Source organism: Meriones unguiculatus, chromosome 17 (assembly GCF_030254825.1).
Source record: "Meriones unguiculatus strain TT.TT164.6M chromosome 17, Bangor_MerUng_6.1, whole genome shotgun sequence".
NCBI classification, from domain to species: domain Eukaryota; kingdom Metazoa; phylum Chordata; class Mammalia; order Rodentia; family Muridae; genus Meriones; species Meriones unguiculatus.
Window position 1 is genome coordinate 49,132,634 of NC_083364.1, and position 14,039 is coordinate 49,146,672.

At 42.1% G+C, this 14,039-nt stretch overlaps 1 protein-coding gene across 1 annotated transcript in view; it reads right to left on the reverse strand.

The window, feature by feature from the left end:
* Positions 1-676: 676 nt before the first annotated feature.
* Nectin3 (nectin cell adhesion molecule 3) overlaps positions 677-14,039 on the reverse strand; it is a 113,863-nt gene continuing 100,500 nt past the window's right edge. Inside the window, exons 8-9 of the mRNA XM_021653236.2 lie at positions 9,078-9,140; positions 677-8,259 (exon numbers count right to left, since the gene is read on the reverse strand). Of these exons, the coding sequence (XP_021508911.1) occupies positions 8,083-8,259; positions 9,078-9,140 (240 nt within the window). The 3' untranslated portion in view covers positions 677-8,082. The remainder of the gene's footprint in view (positions 8,260-9,077; positions 9,141-14,039) is intronic.

Here is a 14,039-nt window from a genome sequence, read left to right on the forward strand (position 1 = left end):
AGTCCTGATGAGGCCTGATAAGCTGGGGTTGGATGGAAGGAGAGGTGCACCTCCCCTATAGGTGGACTTGGAGAGGGGCGTGGGAGGAGATGAGGCAGGGAGGGTGGGGGTAAGAGGGAACGAGGGAGGGGGCTACAGTTGGGATACAAAGCAAATAAAATCTAATTAATGTAAAAAATAAAAATTTAATTAAAAAGAATAAAATTGTTCACCAAACAATTAGCTAACTGAAATAAATGGAGCCTCACTTAAAAAGTATTGCAGGGCCTGGAAGGATGGCTCAGTGGTTTAATGGCACACACTGCTTTTGCAGAGAGCCTGATTTAGATCATACCACCCACAGCAGGGCTGCCCACAGCTGCCCACAACTCCGGCTCCAGGGGTGTCTGATGTCTCTTATCCCCACGGCACCTGAATTCACATGCACAGAACCACACCACACACACATAATTAAAAATATTGTGTGGTTTTTAAAAGTAGCTATAACAATAACTTCTATTTTTTATACTATTTGAAGCACACATCAGTACTGTCACTACTTTTAAAATCTTCTATAAAGGACTCGAGCATAGGAGTATTTCAGATTGTTTGCAGTTTGTGCATTCCACGGTCATGTAATTAGTGACTTCATATGCATTTTAATAATCAATTTATTAATTAATAGAGATGAGAAAACTTTAGATAATAAAAGACTTTATTCAAAATATCTAAAGATCCATATAGTCCAAAATGCAAAAATAAAAGAAAATTTCTGGAAACTTAAGGACTGTCTAAAAACCACATTAACATTTACTATTTAAAAGATAATATCAAAGTTGAAGCTGTTCTTTGTGTTTCTTTTTGTGTTTCACAATATCTGAGCTAGATTTTCTTCACCCAACTATACTATTACCTGTTTCAGTTCTAATGCTTAAATTTATAACTTGGGTCTTTTCTCACAAGCAAGAACACATAGCATCAAACTCTCTACAAAAAGGAAATAATTAAAAAAAACAAGCAACAAAATTCTACTTTTACAGCAAAGTATACTTCTTTTGCAAATAGTGGGGGCAAAGGGATTCCAGATGGAGCTAGACCCTCTCCTATTTGAAGGCTATCTAGATTACTCATCATCCATTAATGAAGTACAAGCCATGTGCTAAATGCTTCTACCAATTATGAGCCAGGAATCAACATCTAGATACCAAGAAACAACTAGTTTGCCTCTGCTCATGAATCAAGAAGTAAGGCTTGTTGTGAGACCTGCATGGAGGCAGAATGAGGCCTCACTAGTTTCCCATGGGAAAAGCTAGTTTCTTCTGCAGAAGAAGAAATAGAAGTACAAGAGTTGGGGTTTTTAAAATAGAAGTACAAGAGTTGGGGTTTCCACTGCAAAGACTTAGTTTTGGGTCAGAGTAAGAAGTTCAGAACACAAGGTGGAGCTGCCAGTGTGAGAGGGCTAATAGAGAAAGAGTTAAAAACCAGGATAAAGCCTCTTTTCAGACAGGGATCACTCTTCAGAAGTAAAAATAGCAAAATAAGAATAGAAAAATATAATAGCTAGGGAGTTTCTCATTTCTAAGCCCAGGGGCTTTTGTAAAAGCACTTTGAAGGAGCGATCTCTCTTAAAAGATAGCCCCTAGACATCTTATTCCCCCCTACCACCAGTACAACCTTGTTAGGTAGAGAGCACTGACTTGAAGGGACAAAGCTGAGCAACAGAGATGTTGAGAGGTGAGGACCACATGGAGAGCTGACAGGCTGGAGATGGTATGGTGTGCAGCACTGGCTTGGAGATAGAAACAAGGTAGAGGAACAACAGGAACTTTTAGACATAGACAAAAGGAATAATCTGGGGCTTTAGTGGCAATACCAGCTACTTAACATAGTTTTACAGAGGATTTGGGATCTCTGGTACACAATGAAGCCAAAGATAATGGACACTCCTCCTCCAGGGACTGAAGTGCTGTGTTTAAGGGAATCTTTGCAGTTGTGTTTCCTGGGATTATGTGAGGTGCAAAGTACAACTGAGTCACTCGTAAGCTAGAGGAAACTAGTGCACACAGAACAAACTTCTGCTACCTCTAGTTAAAATATAATGACTACCCGGCTACTCATAAGATTTCTGAGAGGAATTTAACTTAGCTTGATTGAAACATCAGAGTGGATTTAAAATCCTGTTTTTGGAAAGGGTACTGAAGACCAAAATAATGGTGTACACTCACTTGGAAAAATGTATGTAACTTTGGCCTTCCTGGATCTTCTGTGTGTCATTAAGGAAATTTAACCTCTGAGAAAGGCAGCTAACTCGTCTCTCCATGGCTGTCAGACACATCTCCGGTAGGACAGAGTTCAGTTCTAAGTCACTGCAGCAAATCCAATGGAATGGATTCCCAGGGAGGACTCCCCTCAGGGTTTCCTCTAATCACCTTTCACAGTTAAATTCCATGCCATGGAGATAAACTCTATCCAGTGTAGGTCACAAAACCAGCCATTGTGTTGTACCCATAAGCTCTGATCCTAGAAATAGTCCAGGGAAACCCATACAAGGGCAACTGTGTGGCCTCCCACTTTTAGAGTGGCAGGAGACTGAACTATCTCTGAAAGCTCCCTTTGTTTATGGAAGATTGTTTAGGATAGTAATTAGAACTTGATAGTAACTTTAAGACCAAGTGACCTCCTGTGTAGCATTTGCTCCTGAGTGATAAATCCACTGTGGAACTTTAGCACAAGAGGCCAGAAGCCTGTCAGTTGGTTGTCAATCCAGATACTGGGCTCTTTTTGATAAATCTGCACAGTGCTGACAGTGCAGCCCAAGATAACAGCTGTTACTATGGATAAATGTCAGTAAAACTATTCAGCAGGTTCTTGATTTCAGAGCAGTGACTAGCCCCTCCACACCCTAGAGTAAGAGGCCAGGAAAACCTGAAAAATATTTACCAAGTTCTGTTATACTGGATTTCACTTTAAAAATTATTCTCTAACATGCTGATCAGTTTTAATATGCCTCTAGGGATGGCTGGTTAATATCTAAATCATTCTAATCAAGAGCCCACATCTTCCAGCAGCCATCAGCATCTGCAAAGGCTCTAGTCCCTTCAGAGGCTGTTACTGGACACTTTATTTGCAGCTCAACCCTAGAGACTTTGTTAACCCAGCAAGTGAATATTTTCTGTGGTTCAGCTGGTGGTATTGAGGGTAAGTGGATTGGCTCAATTCATGTAAGGCCAGTCCTCCCATGAACAAGCCCAATGGATTGAAGATACTTGGCCTGTTCTCTCTGTAGAAACCAAAGAGAACACAGTATGGCTGACTGAATCAGGAAGGGTATTGCTGGACTCGACTCTGAGAACTCTTTCAGATAGCCATGGGATGCTGTTGGGGTGGCCTGGAAGGGTAGCGTAGCAGTTCTCTCAACTTGATATGAGTCTGGAGGACTGTTCTGGAGCCTTCTGCCTTAACTTAGAAGATGTAGTACTTGGACTAAAATACTGGGGAGGTTGACATGGAGGCATATAGACTTACACATCTGTCTACCAAATGCTACTAAAACAGCCTTAACAGCTGACAAAGTCCAGCATATAATATTCTTGAATGGAAAAAAAATCCATATATTTCATTATCTGTAACAAGAGTATTGTAGTAACATTTTATAGTTGACTAGGTTTGCAAACATTAGCTTTTGGATTAATACAGATAGAAGTCCTGGGTTCTTTCAGAGTCTTCAAATGACCCAAGGATGAAGGGAGGGCCTTGCCATTCAAGTACCACAAGAAACACACAAAGCTGAGAGACACTGGCATCCCGAGTTTCACCCTTTCTACCCTTCTCTGACTTCCTTCCAGATGTCTGCAATATGACTGTTGCCACCCTGGGAGCTTAATCTTTGTTGAATGGAGTCAAGCAGCAAGAAGCATGTCAAATTAAGTCCAGGAAAGAATGTTAGAAGTTTGTGCCCTATAAAACCAAACCAAGTGGTCTAGGCTATTTTATCTGATTTGGTTGACTGACTGGCCTTTGTAGCTTAACCTAACGCAGGCTAAACTCATGGACAGAAGAGCACTTTTTGAATATTCAGAGGTCAAAAGTGAGCACATGTGCTTTCTACTTCAACATTTCTTAGTTTTATGTGTAGGCTTTTGTGCTCCTGTTTTAAAAAGAAAACCATGACAACTATATCCCCAACAAGCAAAGCAGATGACTGATGAAATACATGATCCACAGCTGTGTGGTGTGGGAGTATGACCTGCCAGTTCCCATGGGAGCTCTTGAGAGAGGACAAAACAGGGGTACAAGCCAATCTGGTGAGATGATTTATGTAAGGTAATGGCCCTAGAAGCCACTCCTTCCCACACACTCAGTAGTAATTCGTAACACAGGAGGAACTGTGAATTCTAACAATGCACATCTTCAATCCTACCTAAAGCTCAACAGAGATGAACCTTTTTAAATGATTTATTATTCTTACTGCATGTGTGCAGGTGGTGGTAAGAGGGCCATGTTGTGGCCCTTATATCTCCTTATAGTTCAGTGTTATCTCAAGGGAATGAACTCAGGGGCCCAGGTTTGCATGGCAAGTGCCTTCACCTGAGGAGGCACCTCAACAGCCCAGATATGAAACTTTTTGGGGGGATAAATTGCAACTGGTTATATTAAATCTGGACCAAAACCGAAATGTCCTCACTGCTGAATGGCTTTCCCCAGAACACTCCAGTTCTCTAAATACTGGCAAAGGCACTGGCAGTTGAAATCAATAGGTAATAGTGGAGTCATAGGTACTTGTTAGTTTGGCGAGAACTAACAATTTCTTATTCATCATACCCTAGTTTAATTCTTACCACAGTTCTGAAAAGTTGACAGCAAGGTCTCCGCTTCATGGGTGGAGACAACTAATATCCTAGACAGATTATTTTCCTAAATTTCCATAGTTAGGGGTAACAGGAGGTATAGACCTGATGTGTTGATTCTTCTGACAATGGAGTCTCCTCTGATCCCAAGGCGGGCCTATTGTACAGTAAGAATAACACAAGGAGTCAAGGGAATGCAAGGAAAAACAAGCAATACCTAAAAAAAAATTTTTTTTTTAAATTTAGACTTCAATGAAAGACAACTTGAGATGAAAGACTTGGTCCTGTTTCTGAGTGAACAGGACACAGAAAAATAACAATAACAAGAACCTCTGGCCACTTAATGGGTATTTCTTTAGACTTGTGTGTGTATGTGTGTGTGTGTGTGTGTGTGTGTGTGTGTGTGTGTATTATACAGATGCCTAACACAGGTAAGAGTTTCATATACTCCAAAGCGTGGAGCATCTATGAAATGTCAGGCATAGAGGGAACTCTCATAGAAGAACACAATGACTCTCTGCTGGTTGTACTCTTATTGCATTAAGTCAGGCTGATCCTAGCCTCAGTGTAGTGAGATGCAAAGAGTCCTGGTGGTCCGCAATGCTGGCAGGTGAAACAGGCAATGGAGGCTGCAGTGAGGGGGAACATGCACCTCCCCTCCCCTGCCCCACACTGCTGAGTGGCAGCAGTATAGGAAACCTGCTACGGGATTTACTTCTGTCCCAGTGAACACTAACAAAACCATAATGGATCAGCTGTGACTATGTCTCTCAACCTCACTTTCTGACCTTTATAGTCTAGCATCCATATTTTAATGGCACCATCAAGTGGGCCAGGCCCGAAATTCAGAGAGCAGCAGACTAGTTTTAGACCACTGTGGGTTTTTTTTTGGTTGAGGGGACTGGTTAATCAAACCCTTTTAAAGCTGTTCTGTATTTAGCTAACTTTTTTTTTTTAATAGAGAACAGACAGGAGGCACTAGAATAAGCTATTATATGAAGTTTATGTGACCCATGTCTGAGGCCAACACCTATCAAATATAGTAGTTTGTCCAAGAAATTTCATAGCCGACAGAAAGACACAGATGATAGTGAACTAGCTGACAGCAGAGAGTACCCACGCCCTAAAATAACTTTTTCATAGCAATACTAAAGATCATTGAAAAGTAGACAGTGGGTTCCTCCTGGGAGGGTGCTAAGGAAAGGACAAAAGGCGTCCCAATCCTTTTCTCTGGCACAAACGAAGACATTCCTCCCCTCTCCCCGGGGCCATAGTGTGCTTTTGTGAGGTGAAGTCTACGACCTGCTTCCCAGCAGGACTCGGGAAACTGTCCTCAGTATTGAGATATTTTAAAGCCTTCTGAAGGAGAGGGTGTGCTGCAATCCGGCCCCTAGTATCTAGGCCTTATGAAGAGCTTCAGTGTCAGGAAGCTCTCAGTATATCACCATCTAACTGCAGGAAAACAATCACAAGGAATCCTGTAACTTCGGTTATACTGACTTGGTAACAGCATTTTGAGCAATGAGGCTGACCATTGTCTTTGCTACGGAGGCAGGAAACTAAATCCAAAGTAATCAGTGTGGAGCAGAGAGGACCAGTGGAACTCTAGGTGTTTTGAAGCCATTATGTCTAAAAATGCTAACTGCTAAACATGTTCACCCTAATGAAAAAGTAGGATGGAATTGGAGCATCCTTGCTCCTAGAACTGCCTATCACCCAGGGAATAAGGTGGGTGGGTGTATTTCTGCAGAACCACCTCTATGAGTTATCTCACAAAGCCTGACAAACAACAAAAAGCAAACGAGAACTAAGGCCAGCATGGCATGAATAAAGTATCTTTGGCATTTCACTATAAATCTGTTAATATTCTCATTTCCTCTTGTAGCTAAGGGCTGGAAATGTATACTATTTATTTTGCTGTTTATACCACTCTTTTAAAAATATGTAACCAGTACATAGTGTTTTATTTTTTAATGCCGGTGACACACTCGGATCTTCCAGGACACACAGTAAAGCGATGTTATTCTGAAGATGTAACAATGATCCTTTTGCCTGTACGTTTCCCTCTGTGCCTACCACTGTCAGTCTCAGTGACAGAGAGCTGGCAGAGGGAGACAAGAGTGCTCCAGGCAGATATGAGCAGGCGTTGCAGCCTCCCTGTGTAGCTGTTTATACTGGCAGAGGCTGCTGTATTATTCCCCTTGTACTATCCCCTTAGGCTTGTTGACCAGGTGATGTGGGGAGGAGGAACAGAGGACATGCAGATTTAGCAAACATGTCATATTGAAGTAGCTTTGCAAAAAGTTAAGTTTTCAAATTTTCCACCTGGCTTTTAAGAGCAGGAGTTATTTTTGTGGTGATCTTCAGCAAACTCCCCCTCCCCCCACCCTTGAGGTAGATAGGACAGGGAAGAATTGGAAAGAGTGGAGAAGATTAGCTAGCTAAAGCCTGTGTGTGTGCGGTGAGACTAGTTTGAAAGCAATGTAAGAAGTGAAATCAGAGCTTGTCATTTACAAGAGAGATAAGGCTAAAAAGACTGCATCTTATTTCAGTGGGGATTTTAGGACACAATAGGTGGGAAATGGGTTAATCTGGCCAGTGGAAAACAAGCTGCAGCAACAAGGACCAAGTAGACTCTAGACACAGCTAGTCACCAGGGGATAGAGGGCAGATGGCCCTGTGGAGCCCTTGGGGCCTAATGGCCAGAAAGGGCACATGGCACTAACACTGGCTCACAACCAACAGGAGCTGGAAGGTTCCCCTGCCTCTGTTATTGTCTGCATTCAGCAGAGTCCACTTCTTTCCACCGGCCTCTGTGCACAGATATTGTAATTGGACTGAGATGCCAGGGAAACCTAAGTCCCAGCTTAATAATCAGTCAACTGGATGTGGAGCTCGTTCCCCACCTGTTTAAATTCCAGACGCGCACTGTCTAAGCCCCAAGCAGAGTAGCTGCCAACAGCTGGGCCTCTTCCTGCCGTCGTCACAGGCAGACGCCGTACTTCCACACGAACATGCCACTGTAGGCCAAGTGTTAGTAGTTAAACACCAGAGTTACAGCAAAGCAAAGCTACAGGCGAGTTCGCAAACACAGATGGTGGTTAAGAAACCCTTAATGAAGTTAAGACATCCACTATTAGCTCCGAGTCATCGAGAGTTCCAACACACTTAGACTGAAATCGTTTAGATGCCTCAGTTTCTCTCTCAAGTCCAAGAATAAACATTTGTTAGAACACCCATTATAACAAGAGGAAAATCACACATAATGTTCTCGTGGGTTGATATAGAGTCTCTTGGGGTTGCTTGGGTGATGTTTGTGAGGGCTTCGGTCTTGGTAGCACATCTGGTTATAAAGGGGGTACATCTGCTGAGTCCCATCTTCTTGCACTGTGTTTTCATCTTCGTAGTCAAATCTCCTGCTATTTAGTCCATTCTAGAAATTCAAACATTACTTACATTAGCAGAGACACTGTTTACATTCTTCTAGCATGCTGGGGAAAACAAGCAAAAGCTGAATTCATTAAAGTCTCTGCTCCTGATTCACAAGGAATCGGCTGGCAAGGCCACATCCGGCAGCTCACCACGTTCCAGTCATTTGGTGCCTACCACACCTGAGTAAGAGGAGTGGTGACTTGTAGCTGCAAATACAACTAAATACAACTAATGGGGCTGTGAGTAAGTTTAGGTTTTGAAGTTTGGAATTGGTATCCATCAAGGTCAGCTAGAGAAGGAGAAGGCTGTGTATTACAGGAGCCCCTCAAAGAGGGCCCTGGCTTAGAAGGAATATATGAGATAGAGAATTAAATCAAACAAGACAAAAATAAACATTAAGATTCAGCATTGGGGGATTAGGGAGTGGACACAGCAAAATGAACTGGCATTTGACCATATGTCTGATCAAAGGGAGATTTAAATATGCTGCCCAAAATAGCCTCTCCTTTCGACCTTTCCTTCTGACTGGACCTTGTGTCACAGCTGATACTTACTCTAGGATGAGCTCCCTCTGATGCTCTCTGGGATTTCTGACATGGCCCCTCTTCCTGCGTACTGGTTTCACACGAATGACAGTTGCTTCAGAGAGTATTTAGAAGTGCTCTTTAGATTACTTGCAAGAGTATGAAAGATCAGGAACTTGATCAAGCCATGTACAGACACTTAAAGAGGGAGCGGTGATGGTCAAAGTGAACTTTTATGAACATCTGATAAAACTTTAAATGATCCCTGGGTGGGTACAGCATGAGCCTTACTTACAGAGGGTTGAAGACCATCAGCAACTTTTTCTTTGAACTGAGTCTGCAAAGGCAAGTGTTCAGTCTGGAAGACATTAAAAGACACACACCGTAAATCACCAACACGTCAACCAATATCAGGGAGACTCCCATGTTCAAGGAGCCAATCACATCTTGCTTAATGTCTACCAACGAAGCGAAATAGTCTCCAGGAGGATAGAAAACAAAACAACACAACAACAACAACCAACACAGCTACATCTTCCCTCTCCCCTCCCCCCTTTTCTCCTGGATCCTGGCTTCTTCAGAGGGAAAACATCCAGAACATGTGAAGCACAAGAGCTGGGGCAACTATGAGTATACGACTTAAAGAGTTCAATCACCAAAGGTCTTCTGTCTTTCCCTGGTGGAACAGTCTGGTATTTGGAACCAGGTAAGAGCGGGCTGAACTGGCAATGACCAGCCTCTATCCGTGTCCATCTCTGTGGCCACATTCTCCCCACCCCCATTCCCACCTCACAGTTTGTGAAGGGAGTCATCAATTTTAACATCACCTCAGCTGCAAAGGATCTTCCTCAGCCCCCTCTGCCTGATAACATTAGGCCAGCATTCAAGTGTCACCTGATTTGTAAAGCCCTGTAACAAACACCCTCAGGTGGGGGCAGCCATCAGAGCATATAACTGCAGGATGGTTTCCTCATCAGTCTCCTGCACAACACTGAGCGCGCTGAAAGGAGTCTTGTGAGCACCCGCTTATCTAACCCAGATAGGTAATTCTATAAAGCTGCCTTCCAGTGAAGTTGCTGGGGTCAGCGAGAGCACCACACTTGTAAAGCTTGTACAAAGCCGTTGACTAACCTTCTGTCGATGAGAACTACGATGTTACAGGCCAAAGCCAAACTATTCTCCTTTCCTTTCAGTCACTTTGAAAGCCATTCAGTGCTCATGCCCATCTGACTTAACATCCTGGTGACTATAAAAATCTTTCAAATGTATTCTCAGAAGACCACTAGCTTCTCCCAACCCAAAGGCTAACGACTGCCATCAAGTAGCATACATATGGTGCCCACCCATGCATTTGCCAAATACTTGGGTTTAGAACTTTCTTCTGTAACCAATATAATCTCATGTTACCGCTTCCACGGTGATTGGGGAAATCTATGTTCCCAGGCCATGATCATTTATATCTGACTCCAGAACAAACTATCTCTTATTCCCTTTGAAGTACAAACTGTGTTTTTCTATTAATACTATTTTACATGTGACTAAATCTGGGTCTCAATGTGATTAAGATGTCTTATCTGTTAGTGTAGCACTCTTTAAACATAAGTTTTTTTTCTAAGTTTTTGAGGCTTATGTCCCCTGCTTCTTAGCTCCATGCTTATAGGAGATGTTCTGCAAAAATAATAAGAGAAAGACTAAATGCCCTGTGTGGCATGTCTTTGCTCCTGCTGTGTTGGTCTAGAAGGCTTGCCCCTTATGCTCTGGTAGGTGAAATACTTTCCATATATGATGACCTGATAAAGTCATTCCTCTCATTCCATAGAGCCTTTCTCTGCCTCAGTCATTCCTTTCAGTTTTATTCTCCCCACTGTTCATCTTTGCACATCTATTATGACTCACCTCATAGTTTGCCTGGGTTTATAACCTTGGCCTTTGTAATTTTTATCTCCAGTAAATACTGAACCTGTCTTGCCTGATGCTGTGGCTTGAATGTTTACCCTACCCCAAGCCTATTTGTTGAAACCCAATCTGCAGTGTGATGTACCAGGAAGTGGGACTTTGAAAGGAATGAGGTCATGGGGGTAAGGTTCCCCCATGGATGAGGTTAGTACTTGGTATGTGTATGTATGTATATATCCATCCTTCCACATATAATATATACATACATATATAAAATATGAATTTATATAATATATATTATACACACATATATAAGGCACTAAAGAGGCTATAGAGTTTAAAATATGAATTTATATAATATATATTACACACACACACACACACACAAGGCACTGAAGAGGCTATAGAGTTCTCTTCTAAACTACGTGGTTACAGTAAGACAGCCTTATCAGGAGGACTTTCTCCAGAGACCAGATCTGCTGGTGCATTGGTCTTGGGCTTCTTAACCCCCACACCTGATTAGGTGAAGTGAGTTTCTGTTAGTCATGAGCTTTCTTTTATGGCTTGTTTTTATAGCAGTTCAAATGAACCTGACAGTCTTCTTTCATCCCAGTTTCCTACCCTGTCTTCTGTAATAGCAAGTCAATAGTAATGAACCGATGGGAATCTAAACTCTCATTGGTTCTTGGTCTCCTGGGTCAAGGTAAACTTTATTATAAATTATCTGTGATAAACTACCTCCCCTTAACACCCAACGTGATGCTAGGGTGCTTGTCACATGAACAGGTGACATTAACAACACAATACACTCTAGTAGAAAATCCCAGGCAGGACAGCTCATCAGACGTATGGCCAGTCATGGAATTCAATACTCTGTAGTTCTCATATTTCATTTCTAAATTTTATAGTGACTGTATATCTTGTAAGTGGCTTAAGATGGCAAAGCAACATGCTTAAGAATGAGGAACCCTAGCTCCTTGGCATCATGGCTTCTGGTACTTGGCTTGAGTTGGCTCTTCTCTCTGGTACCCAGGTCTCATCTACTATCCCATCCAGTGATGCCATGGCCTTCCACTCTGAAAGGGGGCACAGTGCTGGCTTAGGAAAGGCCAGGACCAGAAGTGTGTGCCCTTCCCGGTTCCCAGAGGCCACATCCCAGCAAAGGCAAACATCTTCCTCAACCCAATCTATGCACCTAGCACCATCACAGCATTGCTCACTTTCCTCGACCTCACAAATTATCTCCCTGCTCGTGCTCCAAGGAAATAAGACTTGGAAACTAATGCCTTAATGTAAAATTGGTATTTTCTTTACCTTCTTTGGTTTTTAAATAGGATCCTGGTGCTTGTTTTCTTTCCATTTTTTAAACAGATAATTAAGAAATTGTTCTCTGTTACTCATAACAAAGTATAATTTGATAACATAGAGGAGAAAACAGCTCCACAGAGAAGGCAGGCATAGATTTTCTACATCACTTAATTAATTTTCTCCAGGAACCAACTAATATATCTGGATGTCTTTATACAATATGTCTTATGTAGAACTTCATTTGTTCCTCTTCCAATATCCTCTATGTTATAATACAGCCTAAACCTATTTGTGTTGATATTTAGAAAAATGAGTCAGTAAAAGCCATCACAATCTATGACATCTTTCATCAGCATCAAAGAACCTACGGCATAGTCCTGCTATGTTCTGCCCATGCTGTCTTCTTCAGCACTCCCATCTGTCTAATAGGCTGATTCAGTTTCTACATCTCATGCTTCCAGAGAAGGAAAAAGGAATCTGGTGATGGACTAAGTTGCCTAATCTTCCAGAAAGGTATAGAATCTACCAAAGGAAGGACAACCAGTTATGTTTGGAGGGTGTTCCTCTTTTCTATAAAAGAGGCCAATCATTTGGAAGAATAAGAAGTTAGCACAACTCTGGTGGTATGGATAGAAAATGCCTACCAACACAGCCTTGCCCATCAATACAGCCTTGTCCACCAATACAGCTCTTTGTTTGCTTCTCCTGTTGGGAGCACTGTGTAGAGAGAAGAGCTGCCTTCAACCATGACAGAGACGTACATTCTAGGAAAATAATATGACTTGCAAGGGTTTATGGAGAGATGTGTTGGGAACACATGCTGTCCTAATTGATACAAGAAAATTCGAAATAAGAACTTTAAACATGATCAGAAAATACATTAGCGGCCTGACCTTCACAACATGCTGATAAGCCTTGTCAGTGTCATCAAAGAAACACAGGAATAAATCCTAGAAACCAAAAATATCATGAGCAACAACATCCACATTAAGCTTACCAGGGTTTGGGAATGGCAGAGGCTAAAATCTATTTTGTTTCAATACAGTATGTCAAGGAACTGTTTGCTTTACGACTAATATAGAATTGCTACCTTTTCCTATGATAGGAGATAGGAAATTAGCTGGACACTTGACACCACAAACCTGAACAAGAAAGAACGAGTTGCGACTCTATCCCACATTTGAAATCTACATCATCAAATCGTTACAGCTCAGCAGACCAATAAGTCTGCAATGCTGAATACACAAATTTAGCTCTTAAATCAATAAACTGATTTCCATAATTCAGTTCTATCCTTATATAAAGGTTGAGTGTGAAAGAGTTTCTGCACACCTCTCCTGTCCCCTCCATGTGCATGTACAAACCCCACCTCCAGGTCAACCTCTAGCTTCGCTGTGGCTCATCTGTTACAAATGGTGAGTTTTGCACACACTCTCATCTTCACAAGTTCACCATTTACATTTTAATTGATTCTTAGCAGCACACATTATTTGGTTGTTAATTAGTGTCTAATGCCATGGAAGAGTCATTCTAGCATCACATACGGAATAGTTTCATTGTCACCTTAACCCCCAATGCCATTCAGACAGTTGTTAGCCACCATGTGGGTGCTGGCGAGCAAACCCATGTCCTCTGGAAGGGCAGCTAGTACTCTTAACTACCGAGCCATCTCTCCATCCCCAAAATTATCTTTTCAAAAAAACATACTTCTTTCTTCCAAGCCTTTCCCTATCATGCTCTAATTGCCAGCCGCTTCGACATACCTTTTCCAAGAAGAATCCAGAATGGCCTCTGCTACTACCCCATTGGCCATGATCAAATCAGTGTTCCAAGAATTGGACACCTAGATCAATGCTTTCTGTTCTCTGCCATCATTTGTGTTACCTAGATGCTAAAACTATGACATCATATACCACATTTTGCTTTTGAGTATTTCTTTCCATTCCAGAAGAAACTCCCATGGCTTTGAGGACTTCTGGCTCCCACTTTCAAGACCATGACTCTGTAGCATGTATACTCCTCTCGCTGCCCATTTTCCTCAGCTTTCCTCCAC